The sequence below is a fragment of the Trachemys scripta genome, chromosome 1, assembly GCF_013100865.1.
Source record: "Trachemys scripta elegans isolate TJP31775 chromosome 1, CAS_Tse_1.0, whole genome shotgun sequence".
Taxonomy (NCBI): domain Eukaryota; kingdom Metazoa; phylum Chordata; order Testudines; family Emydidae; genus Trachemys; species Trachemys scripta.
The window spans coordinates 76,252,753-76,266,975 of record NC_048298.1 but is presented as its reverse complement, the minus strand read 5'-3'; the positions used below and the strand labels follow the sequence as shown (position 1 = coordinate 76,266,975).

General features: G+C 42.7%; 2 protein-coding genes across 2 annotated transcripts in view; one reads left to right on the top strand and one right to left on the bottom strand.

Annotated features, from left to right (window-relative positions):
• The window catches only part of C1H12orf29 (chromosome 1 C12orf29 homolog), a 26,669-nt gene extending 24,461 nt beyond the window's left edge, over nucleotides 1-2,208 (bottom strand). Inside the window, exon 1 of the mRNA XM_034772406.1 lies at nucleotides 2,019-2,208. Within this exon, the coding sequence (XP_034628297.1) occupies nucleotides 2,019-2,108 (90 nt within the window). The 5' untranslated portion in view covers nucleotides 2,109-2,208. The remainder of the gene's footprint in view (nucleotides 1-2,018) is intronic.
• Nucleotides 2,189-14,223, top strand: part of C1H12orf50 (chromosome 1 C12orf50 homolog) — a 33,853-nt gene continuing 21,818 nt past the window's right edge. The window contains exons 1-4 of the mRNA XM_034772395.1: nucleotides 2,189-2,272; nucleotides 5,994-6,157; nucleotides 8,483-8,602; nucleotides 9,640-9,763. Coding sequence (XP_034628286.1) covers nucleotides 8,591-8,602; nucleotides 9,640-9,763 — 136 coding nt within the window. The 5' untranslated portion in view covers nucleotides 2,189-2,272; nucleotides 5,994-6,157; nucleotides 8,483-8,590. The remainder of the gene's footprint in view (nucleotides 2,273-5,993; nucleotides 6,158-8,482; nucleotides 8,603-9,639; nucleotides 9,764-14,223) is intronic.

Sequence of the window (14,223 nt, the reverse complement as noted above, 5' to 3'; positions counted from 1 at the left end):
CTGGGCATCGTCCCACACCTGCAACACGATGCGGTCCCATCAGTCTGTGCTTGTTTCCCGGGCCCAGAATCGGCGTTCCATGCCATGAACCTGCCCCAGTAACACCATGATTTGCACATTGCTGGGGCCTGTACTTTGTGAGAGGTATATGTCCCTGTCAATTTCCTCATCACTCTCGTCGCGGCGCTGCAATCGCCTCCTCGCCTGGTTTTGCTTTGGCATGTTCTGGCTCTGCATATACTCCAGGGCAATGCGTGTGGTGTTCATAGTGCTCATAATTGCCGCAGTGATCTGAGCAGGCACCATGATCCCAGTGCTATGGCGTCTGGGCTGAAAAAAGGCGCGAAACTATTGTCTGACAAAGGGAGGGAGGGAGGGAGGGGCGAGTGACGACATGGCTTACAGGTACAGGGAATTAAAATCAACAAAGGTGACTGTGCATCAGGGAGAAACACAAACAACTGTCACACAGAATGCCCCCCCCCCCAAAGATTGAACTCAAAACCCTGGGTTTAGCAGGCCGTTGATTTCACGGGGCGGGGAGGGGGCAAATGAATACAGAACAAATCAGGTCCATCTGTTTTTTACATCTTAAGCTGGCAGCAGACAGTGCAGCATGACTGACAGCCATTGGCATTTTCTGGGTGCTTGGCAGAAAATGCTGTATTACGACTGCTAGCCATCATCGTCAAGACGGTTCAATAGGACTGCCAGCAGGACTGAGTCTCCAGGAGACAAAACATGTCTGCCCAGGTGCCTCTGATTGAACTCACTGAGGAATATGACGATGACGGATATCAATCGTAACACACTATCTACTGCCAAAAGGCAAGGAGCTTTGTTGTATAGCAATGCAGCCCCATGTCTGCCAGCACCCAGATGACATATGGTGACGCTGAGCTGAGCGGGCTCCATGCTTGCCGTGGTATGTTGTCTGCACAGGTAACCCAGGTAAAAAGGCGCAAATCGATTGTCCGCCGTTGCTCTGACGGAGGGGGAGGGGCCTGACAACATGTACCCAGAACCCCCCGCGACACTGTTTTTGCATCATCAGGCATTGGGATCTCAACCCAGAATTCCAATGGGCGGCGGAGACTGCGGGAACTGTGGGATAGCTACTCACAATGCAACGCTCCGGAAGTCGACGCTAGCCTCGGTACTGTGGACGCGGTCCGCCGACTTAATGCACTTAGAGCATTTTATGTGGGGACACACACAATCGACTGTATAAAAATTATTTCTATAAAACCGGCTTCTATAAATTTGACCTAATTTTGTAGTGTAGACATACCCTAAGAGAACCCATCAGAAGTGTTATGTGACAAATCATTTCTATCAGAGTTAAAGAAGAATGATGCCAGCAGGCCACCCCTGAAGTCATTGGGGTATATCAACCAATCAAAGTCTCAAGGAAAGACCTCCTCAGAAAGATGCTAAAGAAAAGTGGGCTGAAGGAGGATAAAAAAGAGCAAATCACCCCAATTACTTCTCAAAAAGAAATCATCATTCAGATAAGGTTTTATTCCACCTGCCTTACCCTCAACCTGGTCTGTGGACAGTTCCCTATTGCTGCCTTACACAATGAAAAGATGCATGGATCCACCAAGAATTCAAAGATGCACCAGCATTGCTAGAGCTAGATGTGGCTGCAAGTCTCAAACGCCCTTGTCCCCAACCAGCCCACTGCAACCCCTCCTCCCCAGCACCCTGAGGCTCCCCCAGCCAGTCCCACCATCACCCGGGTACCCACCACGCCCCTCTTCCCCTCAGCACCTTGAGCCCCGCCCCCCGCCAGTCCCACCATCACCCGGGTACCCACCGCGCCCCCTCCTCCTCAGCACCCGCCCCCGCCAGTCCCTCCATCACCCGGTGTCCACCACGCCCGACCGGCTTCCTCTCCTCGCCCACAGTAGCGCCCGCGCGACCCCTGAGCTCGCCCCTCATGGGCGGCAGGTCCCCTCCGCACCCGCGGCTCCTGCCCCCGCTCGCTCGGCCGGGCCCAGGCGCTGCCCCGGTACCTGGCGCTCCCGCTTGGCCGAGGGCTCCTCTTTCACCTGCGTCACAAACAGGCAGGGCACCTTCCGCTGCACCGAGCCCAGGCGGCTCATGGCCCCGGCTCCCCTCACGCGCAACCGGACCGAGAGCGGAGCCGGAGCCGCCTCCCGCCGGCAGGACAGGGCAGGGCCGGGCCTGCAGCGCCCGCTGGGAAATGGAGTTCGAGGGGCGGAGGCGCCGAAGGGCCTCGCGGCCTGCAGCTGCGCCCTGCGTGTGTGTGAGTGTCCCGCCCCCCCGGGTGTGTCTGTGCGAGAGTTGTAGCCTCCCCGCCGCACAGGGACCGCTCATTGCATCCGTCGCCCTCTGGGTGTTACAGGCCCGCACTCTCCTGCTCTAGGGATGGGAGGGAGGTTAGCCGTGTGGGTTACAGCCCCACCCCCTGCCCTGGGAATGGTTCGGGGGTAGCTGTGAGGGTGTTACAGCCCCACACTCCCCTGCTCTAGGGATGGTCGGGGAGTAGCTGTGTGGGTGTTACACCCCCACATGCCCCTGCCCTAGGAATGGTTGTGGGGGTAGCTGTGAGGGTGTTACACCCCCACATGCCCCTGCTCTAGGAATGGTTGTGGGGTAGCTGTGTGGGTGTTAGAGCCCCACAGTCCCCTGATGTAGGGAGGTGGGGCGCGAGCCTTGCGCTTGTGTGTTGCAGTTGGAGACCTTCATCCTCTGCCTCAACCTTGGTTCAGCTCAGAAGTAGCCTCAATGTTGTAAGCTGCCTCTGCTGCAGTAGCTCAGCTCCATTTTCTACATCTGTGTTGTCCGTGGCTTTCATTGTCCTCTATTCAGTAATGTAAACACATCTTTCCTCACTGACTTTCCAGGAATGGAAGGGTGGATGAAACTCAGTGAAACCTGGTTATGGGAAAAGATAGAAATGAGACATTGGGCATATGGACAGGACTGGGCTGAGGGCAGTGATGTCTGCTTTCTCAGAAAGACCATAAACTAAATATCTGTCACTGGAAAATGTTGCTGGTATTGTGAGGGTCCTATCCTATTTCCCCATGTAAGAATGTCTCAAGTACTAGCATGTGCTGCATGGTACTTCTTTGTGGAATGCCAGTTTCCTAAACTGTTCTCAACAAGGCCTATCCAAGTACCAGGACATTTTGTTATTTATTTTATGTATTTATTATTATTGTTAACAATACCATTTTTAATATGGAGGACTGTGTGGAGTCAAGACTTCTGTGTTCTATTCCTAGCTCTCCCACAAACTTGCTGTGTGATCTTACGGAAGTAACTGGTCTGTACCTCAGTTTCCACATCTATAAGAAGTGGAATAGTGCTCAATTAACGTTTCTAAAGTGATTTGAAATCACAGAGAGAAAGCAGAATCATCTCAGGTCATAAACATCACAAAATAATTTGATTTATTAAAACTAATTTGGTTCTGGAGTTGGCCTCTGCATATTTCTTATTATGAGATAAACCCACTGGCACTGTTGAGCTTCAGAAATCTGCTGGAAAGCAGCACCCACTGAGATTCCTCAAACACCCTCTCACAGCTCTGAATATTTGGATCTGAGGATATAAAAGGGCTACGTAGAGCTAATTATTTCAGTTCTTTTCTTACCACAGCCAGTGGATAAAAAGTTCTATATGCATATAAATAAAAAGAAAACAAAGGAAGAAGAATGGGACTGCTAAGCAGTAAAGATGGAGTGGAGATCAATCTAGGAATGGTCCAACACCTAAATAAATACTTCACCTCAGTTTTTAATAAGGGTAATGAGGAGCTTAGGGATAGTGGCAGAGTGGTTAATGGAAATTACTATATCCAAGGGGGAAGTCAAACACAAACTGCATAATGGGACTAAATCAGGGGGCCTGGATAATTTCCATCCAAGAATATTAAAGGATCTGGGACGTGAAATTGTAAGCTCAATATCAAGGATTTTTTAATGAATTTGTAAACTTGGGTGTTGTACCCTCTGACTTTAGGATTGCTAATATAGGACCTATTTTTAGGAAAGGAGGGGGAAGTGATCTGGGAAACTACAGGCCTGTTAGTTTGACTTCAATTGCATGCAAGGTCTTAGAACAAATTTTGAAAGACAAAGTAGTTAAGGACATAGAGATAAACGGAAATAGGGATAAAATACAACATGATTTTACAAAAGGTAGATTGTGTCAGACCAACCTGATCTTTTTCTTTGAGAAGATAACTGATTTTTTAGACAAAGGGAATACAGTCAATCTAATCAGTAAGGCATTTAATACAATTCCACATGGGAAATTATTAGTTAAATTGGAGAAGATGGGGATTGATATGAGAATTGAAAGGTAGATAAGGAATTGGTTAAAGGGGCGAGGGTGACTATAGCAGGTCATAGTGAAAGGTGAACTGTCAGACTGGAGGGAGATCACTAGTGGAGTTCCTCAGGGATCTGTCTTGGGCTCAGTCTTACTTAACATTTTTGTTAATGACCTTGGCACAAAAAGTGGGAGTGTGCTAATAAAATCTGTGGATGACACAAAGTTGGGAGGTATTGCCAATACAGAGGAGGACTGGAATATCAAACAAGAAGATCTGGACAACCTTGAAAACTGGAGTAATAGAAATGGGATGAAATTTAATAGCACAAAGTGCAAGGTCATGCACTTAGGAACTAAAAAGATTTTTTGCTATAAACTGGGGATTTATCTGTTGGAAGCAACAGAGGAGGAGAAAGACTTAGGTGTATTAATTGGTCACAAGATGACTGAGGTGCCAATGTGATGTGGCCATGAAAAAGTCTAATGAAGTCCCTAAGATTCATCAGGTGAGGTATTTCCAGTAGAGATAAGGAAGTGTTTGTACAATTATACAAGACACAGGTGAAACCTCATCTGGAATAACGTGTAATTCTGGTCTTCCAAATTTAAAAAAGAAGAATTCAGACTGAAATGGGTGCAAAGAAGGGCTACTAGGATGATCCAAGGAATGAAAAACCTACCTAATGAGAGGAGATTCAAAGAGCTTGGCTTGTTTAGCTTAACCAAATGAAGTCTGAGGGGAGATATGATTGCTTTCTGTAAATATCAGGAGTTATTTAAATTAAGCACCAGTGTTGACACAAGAACAAATGGATATAAACTGATCACCTACAAGTTTATGCTTGAAATTAGACAAAGGTTTCAAGCCATCAGAGGAGTGAAATTCTGCAACGGCCTTCCAAAGGGAGCAGTGGTGGCAAGAAACCTAACTGGCTTCAAGACTGAACTTGATACATTTATGGAGGGGATGGTATGATGACTGCCAATAATGGCATGTACCCGATCTTCGACTGCTAGTAGCAAATATCCCCAGTGGCTGGTGATGGGACACTAGATGGGTAGGGCACTGAGATACTACAGAAAATTCTTTTCCAGATGTCTGGCTGGGTTCTCAGAGTCCTAGAGCCTGGGCTCCAGCCCGAGCCCAAGTTTCTACACCGTAATTCAACAGCCCTTTAGTCTGAGCCTCGCAAGCCCAAGTCTACTGGCACGGGAGGTGGGGAGTCCATTAGCATCCCTGCAATCATTGGACAAACAACAATCTGTAACCCACTAACTCCCTCTTTTTGTCCTATGACTGCCGCAGTGTTAATGGGCCACTCTGCCTTCAATGGTCCCTTACATAACTACTTATGCTAAATACTCTGTTCCACCTTGCATTTTGCTTTGACCTGAGAGTTCCTTCCCCAGACTTGAAAAAGAGCTGTGTGTGGCTCAAAAGCTTGTCTCTCTCACCAACAGAAGTTGGTCCCACAAAAGATATTACCTCACCCACCTCGTCTCTCTAATATCCTGAGATCGATACGGCTACAAACTATACATGTTCCTGCATCAAATATTTATGTGAATGTTGTATGTTCTCTAACTCATGTGAATTATGTTTCAATCTGTTTTGAATCAGAGAAACACTAGGATAACAGACTATTTGGAACAACTTCGTTTTTTTCTATTTTACTCAACAGCAATGGAAATAAGTGAGCAGTCCCAGTCTAAACAGTCATGTGATGTCATTTGTGATGATGTCATAAGAACTAAAGTAACAATGAGAGAAATTCTGGAAGTTTGAATTTGTGCACTCACTAGCAACCACTTTCAATGTTTCATCACTTCGGCAAACCTGGAGAAGGTACCGTCTGATTTGTAATTAGTTTAAATATAATTTTGAGATATACTATAATTGGAAGTCTGCTTTTAAAAGGAAATAGAACTTAGATCCTGAAAACCACTGTCTTCAGAAAAAGGAGTTTTGTTTCCATACACATTGGTAGTTCTTACCTGTACGTTTATACTCTTCTTGTATAAAGACAGTGGAGTAGAAGTACAAGAGGTGACAATGGCAGAAGTTGGGAATGACTGCTATTTCTATTTTTATTCCACCTGCATAAAGGTAAATATTGTAGAATTTACAGTGGTTTGCATCTTTGATTTTCCTGCTGTAAGGAGGAGTTTATCGTTTGAACTTACGTCTCTTCTTTATATACTGATATATATGTCACTCTGTGTGTGTCTCCATACATGTATATTTGACATACCATAGGTCCTGATTTTGAGAGATGATAAGGACCTGCAGTTTCCATTCACCTCAGATGGATTTGTGCGTGCTCATTAGTTCTGAAAATCAAGCTCACACTCTAAAGGGGTTTAATTCATAAAAAATGTGCACTGTTCAAGGTGGACTTTTGTAAACACTACATAAAGATCACTCAACACACTTCTGTTTCATTTAAACAACTTTTTTATAACCTGTGATAAACAACATTTATAAATTTGTTAGACAACAGGAACTTTGCCTGGTATTGATAGTGTGACTAACTGACTTTCCTTAATACTGCTTTTTTGAAATCACTTCATTCCTAATATCAGAGGGGTAGCCGTGTTAGTCTGGATCTGTAAAAAGCAACAAAGAGTCCTGTGGCACCTTATAGACTAATAGATGTATTGGAGCATAAGCTTTCGTGGGTGAATACCCACTTTGTCAGACACATGACATTCCTGATGTTATCACCCTTTGAAGAAGTGCTTGTGAGAATGGGCCCAGTAGGCAAAGTCAATGGGGTGATGCAGAAGTCTATGTTAGTACTCCAGTTGCAGGATTAGGACCTTAGTGAATAGGTATTACTTTCAGTACAAATCCCCAGTCTGGCCAGCTGCAGTGATTTTATTTAATAAAGTAGTGCATTTTACAGACAGTACTCCTTGGCCCTATTATAGTTAATGTATTTTACGATGCTCTGAAAAGAGGAGTAAATGGTATTAAAATTCACAGATGTTACTAAATTAGGAGGTGTTCCAAACTCCAAAAATGGTAGAGGAATAACAGAAAGAAAATAAAATGAAATTTAATCTGGACAAATGCTAGCTAATACAAGAGAGCATTTAAGTAGTTTGCATCATACCACTCCATGCTCCCAGGTGGTGAAACTACATCTTTAAGACTGCATGTAGTGGTGGGGACTTCAGAACCAGAAAGATATTGACTGGCTGGATGGAATCAAAGAAAGAGAACAAAATGATTAAGTAGCTGGAATGTTTGATTTATGAGAAAAGGTTAAGGATCAATCTTTCAGTCTGCTAAATTTACTTTGTGCTGCATAACACCAGCTGCCCTGATATCCCTGCTGTAAGTTGGTGTCAGTTAGTGACTGGGGCTGGCATGGAGGATGTGGTTGAGCTGAGCTTCTCCAAGCCTGATCTCCTGCTTTCTTAAGCCCCATTATAGGTCTTACACTAGCTGCGGATGTTAGAAAATGCCCCCTGCTACTCTGACGTCCTGTGACTGCCACTGCCCACTACCTCTGAGCATAGCTCTTATGTAATGGAGAATAGAGCACTGAAAGAACAAAATCTATGTAGTTTGCTTAGTGATTACTACGGGAGAGTTATGTTAACATTTGCTAGTATCTGAGAGCAGTATAAACAACAAGGAGGGTGAGGAATTGCTTAGAGTGATCCAGGGATATAAATAGGTGTAAAGGGATAGAGCTGGGCAAGAGAAATTTAGTTCAAATATCAGGAAAACAGTAATACCCAGTAGACTGTGGAATAGTCTCCCAAGTTCATAAGTAATGGGAGCCCCATATCTTCAGGTATTTTAACTAGACTGGACAAAGCAATTATGGCATAACTCATTATCAGGACCTGATTTTTCCCTCCATTTACACTGGCATAAATCAGTTGCAGTTCCATTGAGACCAATGGCCTCTTCTGCCCTCAACCGCACAAGTATAACTCCCACTGGCTTGGGATTTTTACCTGTGCAGCAGGTATTGGGCATAGTGGAGCTAGCATCAGTGAATCAGGTCCTAAATTTTTTCCGTTGCTTGCAGGTATGTTGTCACAACAATAATACAGACTAGTGTATTGTCCACTTCCTCATTAATAAAGAAGATATAAACCAACTACTGACGCATCTAACATCATACAACTTTGACTTGCCTTTTTTCTGTGTTAGGGTTCCAAGTGCCGATTCCGTCACTGTGAAAAAGCCATTGGCAGTGAGATTGTTTGCTCATTATGGAGAGAGGGAAGATGTTCACATCAGCTTTGCCGATTTAGACATATGGAAATACAGGTAGATAAGTTTCTTGAAGTACACTCATTCTTAAAGCAAAACTGACCCTCACTTCTGTTAAACTTCACATCTAACACCCAAGATCATATTCAAATATGAAGATCTTGTGGCACCCAGATACAAGCTTTTTTTTATTTTTCCAAGTCTGTGGCTAGCATGCACTGCAAGCTTTAAAACTTGTATTGATTCAAAGTCAGTCACTGGATGTTAATTGCTTTTCTGATTTTCCTTTCATAATAATAATTAATAATATCCTTTTTATAATAAAAGAATACAAATGTAATACTTTGAACTTATACAGCAGATTTCATCCAAGGCTCTCAAAGCACATTACAAACATGAATGTATTTAGTTTCACAACATGCCTGTGAGGTAGGTATTATTATCCCTATTTTACAGATAAGGAAACCAAGCGCTAGTCTAGATGAACAGTTAGTGCGCAGTAAGTGCAGGAATAAGTCTACCTCACATTAGGTTGATGCACGCTAACTGTCCATGTGGACCCTGCTACCACACACTAAAAGTTCTATAGTTCACTTTATTCTGTTCCCATTTCAAAGCAGAGTAGATCAAAGCACATTATGGAACTTTTAATGTGTGGTAGCAGGATCCACATGGACAGTTAGTGTGCGGCACACTAATGTGAGATAGATTTACACCCCAGCTGGCTGCTCACTAACTGTTCAAATAGACAAGCCCTGAGACACAAAAATTAAGTGAATTTGGGGTATTAGAAAATTAATGTTTTTTTTCTAAGCATCTCAAAAAGTCTGTAGCAGAGCCAGGAGTAGAATCCATTGCCTTGATTCTGATCTGACACCATTATAACTCCATTGATCTCAGTGAAGAAATTCCTAATTTACACTGTTGTAAAAGATCAGAATCAGGCCTCATGTATCCTAATCCTATGCCTTCATAACAATACCATATTATTTTTTAACTGATATATGGTACTAATCAGTGTTCTGCCCATTATTTTTTGTTGTTTGTTATAATCATCATATCTGAAAACTGTCCCTTTTTTATTTTTCCTGTAGCAAAAATACAACAGAATCTCATGTTTCTGGGAAACACAGCCTTTAGGCTGTGTGAGGATCAGTTGTGTCTTCCATCATAGCAAACCTCGTAATATAAATGGACTTTTTTTGCCACCTAGTAGCAGTGAGTAAAACTATTTTCTCAATAATTTGCACATTGAAATAGATATGCTAAAAATGTATTGGCCACTTCCAGTGTTGATATAAACCTTTGTAGGTGAAGAAAGACAGCATTGCAGATTGGGTGGAATATGATCTGAAGTCAAGGTTAGTAAAGGACTTATAGTTATGTTTGACTAGGGTTCCCATAGGAATTTCTTTGGCCATTGTGTTAGGAATTTCTGTAGGTAACAGTTACATCAAAGGTGATGTACTGAGTAGCAACTCAAATTTTAATCCATTTGTCTCACGAGTGAAAAATTATACACTGTAACATTATACATGCTATGTGTGTCCTTGATGTGCTGAATGACAGTCATGTGAGGCAGTGATTTGTGTATAAGCAGTCAAATCTAGTTTGAAGAGTTTGTGTTATAGGAAATCCCTGTACTTTTTACTACCTCTGTCAAGCTTTGGGCCTTGCTAACACCCACTCTCATCCACTTCCGACTACATAATGGCCTCTACACTGACAGTGAGGTCTCTTCAGGGCTTCACTCAAACACAGGAGCTGAATGTTAAAGCAGTACAGTACTTTTTTCACAGCATATAGTATTCATTTGGGGTCATTTATGCAGTCACAATTTTAGAAGAATGTATACTGTACATTACTGCATGGCCATGATTCATTGGTTAACCATGTATGACTAGTGGATTGCAACTGTGTGGGCAGCAGTTACACCTTCTCTCGCTATTCTTTTTAATTTCCCCCCACTCCCTCACATACATACAAATCAAGGAAGCCTTCTAAAACAACATCTGAAATAATCCATTACATCTGTGGGAATGATCTACTGACCTTAATATAGAAAGAAATAATCAAAATTTTTCTCCTTCTCTCCTGTCAACTGCTGGCTGTTCTGCTCACATTCCTGATACAAATGATCTAATTTATACATCTGAAGAGGGTGAGGCTATGTAAAAATTTCTCACTTATAAGTTCAAAGCAGGTAACCAGCCGAATGTCAATAACAAAATAAGAACTCATCCTCCTGCACCGGTTTTACAGCATCTCTTGGCATTTGGGAGAACACTGTGTTTTCAAAGTGAGGTTCTGGCTGAGTGGAAAACTTTTTATTTTAAGATTCCGTTCAGTAATGGAGCAAGTGATTAGATGTTGATTAAATGGTTAGCTTTGCCAAATGGGAATGTTTTTGAGACAAGTGCCTCATAGTTACAGTGAACCAGAGAGTTAGAATCTATGTAAACCTTTTCCTGGTGTAAAACACAGCATTCACAGTGGCCACAACATGGTGTATGCTACTCCAGAAATTAAAATACAATGAACAAATGAAATAGGAGAGAACTGATTTTTGTTTTTGCAAATACAGGCTAGCTAAGTAAAGATAAATTTTAGATTCCATCAATTGCCTTCAATTATTAAACAGCCTGAGGTGGGGAAGAGAGTTAGCGCATAGTAACTGTGGTGATGAAAATAGAAAATCTCAAAATGAAGGACAGATTAGATTTAGCAGATAGGAATAGCAATAAAATATTCACAAAAACCAACACCTACAAACATTTACTATTTCATATTTTGGTTTACTCAGAATGTTTATTATTTTTTATTATTTTTACTATTCATAAAATAATGAAAAAGTTTAGAAACCTAGGCAATATTTTAAAAGAAAAAGGTTCTTTGCTGGGTGTGATGTCACCAGCAGTCTATGATGGGACATCACATCAAATCATGGAAATTTAAAATTGCATATGTATGAAATGGCCCTCATTTGGAGACAGTTAAAAATAATTTCTAATGCTGCATCACGTGTACAAGTCACTTTTAAGTGTTTTTCCCCCTTAATTGACTTCAATTAAGCCTTTCAGGCTGGGCACATGGGGATAGGGGTAGGGAGAGAATATGTGAAGCAAATACTTCTTAATTATGATTTCTCTTTTACTCTCTGAGTTCCAGAAATCCAGACTATTTCTGGAAAAATGGCTAGTACTTTTTCAACCCTTCCTAAAGCAAAACTCCTACCAACTTTAATGAAGTTTTGCCTGAGTTAGGTCTTCAGGATTGGGATCACCATATGTACACATCCAGACTCTGGAGCCAAAGCTACTGCATATGATATTCTTAAAGAATACAAGGTTGTATTTTGTGGAATAGGTTGTTTCATGTAAAGTGTCCCTCTTATGGATCTGTAAAGCAAGAAAAGTGACTGTAGCCTTAAGGCAAAATATTAAAGACCAACTCAACTTCATAGAATGGGATGGTGTCAGGGAATGTGTCACAGACCCTACTGATTGAGGTCAACATTTGGATCAATATGGACACTAAAAATATCGAGCTTATGCTGAAGTCAGTGGAATAATAACTTCAGTGGGAGTGTTATGTAGCCCTTAAACAATACATATGTGATGAATCTTCAGTTCATATTTGACTTAAGTATGACTCTAGACTTTTATAAACTACTTTAATATGTATATTAAACACATTAATGTATACTAATTTGCAAAAAAATACAACTTAATATTTTCTCAATAATTTAGATCACTACTGATCATTATAGCGGTGTCACATTAACATGGACTATCATGTGGCATATTTCCAAGCATACTGATTGGACAGGCATTGACAAAAGGCTTCAGTTTTGTTCCAGAAGAATAGGAACAAAGAAAATGTAGCCTAATGGGGGAGTTCTTTTCTGTCTGTGAGACAAATCTAACTAAAGCTGAATGCAGACTTTGCCAGAGCTGTCTATTTCATGGGAGTGTGTCCAATGCGTACTGTACATGATGACATGTGTGCAAGCCAAACACATTATGGTGCACTGGCAACCCATGAAAGACTTAACAGAGGAAGCTCTCTTTTTAGAATAACAATTGTAAAAGCATACCAAATTATGGATGAGAGTGCAGCTTGGAAGAGCTATTAGAAAGTATAATTTCTAAACTCACAGGTGATCCACAGCTGGATGCACACGGCGGCATTAAATAGGGAGCTTTGTTCAGTGGTGGAGTAGGGTTTCCTCTTACCAACAGTGGTTCCGGATGTCTGTGGGAGAGCAGGTCATTAAATATTACAAAAAAATCCAGGGCTTGGCCTCCACACTGCATATTGACTCTAGGTTTAGAATTTCTTGACCTGGGCTGCAAATCCGGGGCTCCAGTGTCCACACTGCAATACTCAGTCCTGAGTCAAACCACTGTTTCTCTGGCATCCTAGTGCCCTCTGCAGCTGTAGCCATTCCAGCCCCTGGTTAGTGTTGCAGTGTGGGAAAACTTGACTGTCTACCCCACACGTTACAGGAAGTTGTTGCAGTCTGCCACGTTAGCAATAGATCTTGCCAAGCCTGTTTCAGCAAACAGGCAAAGCATCCATGAGATGCTGGTGGATATTCTGCAGGTGATTTCTGACCTACTAAAGGTGCCTGATGGAAGAGGAGGATGATACAGACATGGAAGAATCAAACTGGCTGATGCTGCTCACAACTCTTGCTGTAGCTGGTGATTCCCCCCATGTAGACCAGAGCTTCTGGAGCAGGGGCCCAAGCACAGCCTGGTAGTATCACATCGTCATGCAGACCTGGGATGACCAGTAGTGGATCCAGAACTTTTGCATGAAGAAAGCTACAGTTCTGGAACTTTGTGAGCAGCTTGCACCTACACTCCAGTGTAAAGACACGCATGAGGGCAGCCATACTGGTCCAGAAGTGGGCTGCTATAATTGTCTGGAATCTGATTACCACAGACTGCTACAAGTCTGTTGCTAACCAGTTCAGCATTGAAAAGTCAACTATGTGTAGAATATCATAGAATATCAGGGTTGGAAGGGACCTCAGGAGGGCATCTAGTCCAACCCCCTGCTCAAAGCAGGACCAATCCCCAGACAGATTTTTGCCCCAGATCCCTAAATGGCCCCCTCAATGATTGAGCTTACAACCTTGGGTTTAGCAGGCCAATGCTCAAACCACTGAGCTATCCCCCCTCACCATGTAAAGTGGTTACAGAGGTTTCAGACGCAATCAGGCATGTGATTTACCCAAAGGTGGTGGGCGTAAACAAATATCCCTTAAGTAATTGCTGGTTTTGAGAGAATGGGGTTTCCAAACTGTGCCAGGGCCATTGATGGGACTCATGTGCTCACAGTTTGACCTCCTCAAGGAGTACATGAGAGCATAAACTGCAAAGGGTACTACTCCATTATTATGCAGGCCCTCGTGGACCACAGAGACTGATTTATGGACACCAGTGTGGGCTACACTGGAAACATTCATGATGCCAGGGTTTTCCACTGATCGGGAATCTACATTCATGGACAGGTTGGGACACTATTCCCACCAAATGACATTGTCATAATGGAATTACTATCCCCACTGTTATTTTAGAGTATCCAGTGTAACTCCTTTTTCTTTTGCTTATGAAACCATATCGTGATAAGAGTCCCTAGCAAAAGAAGATTTATTTACACTCTGAGTA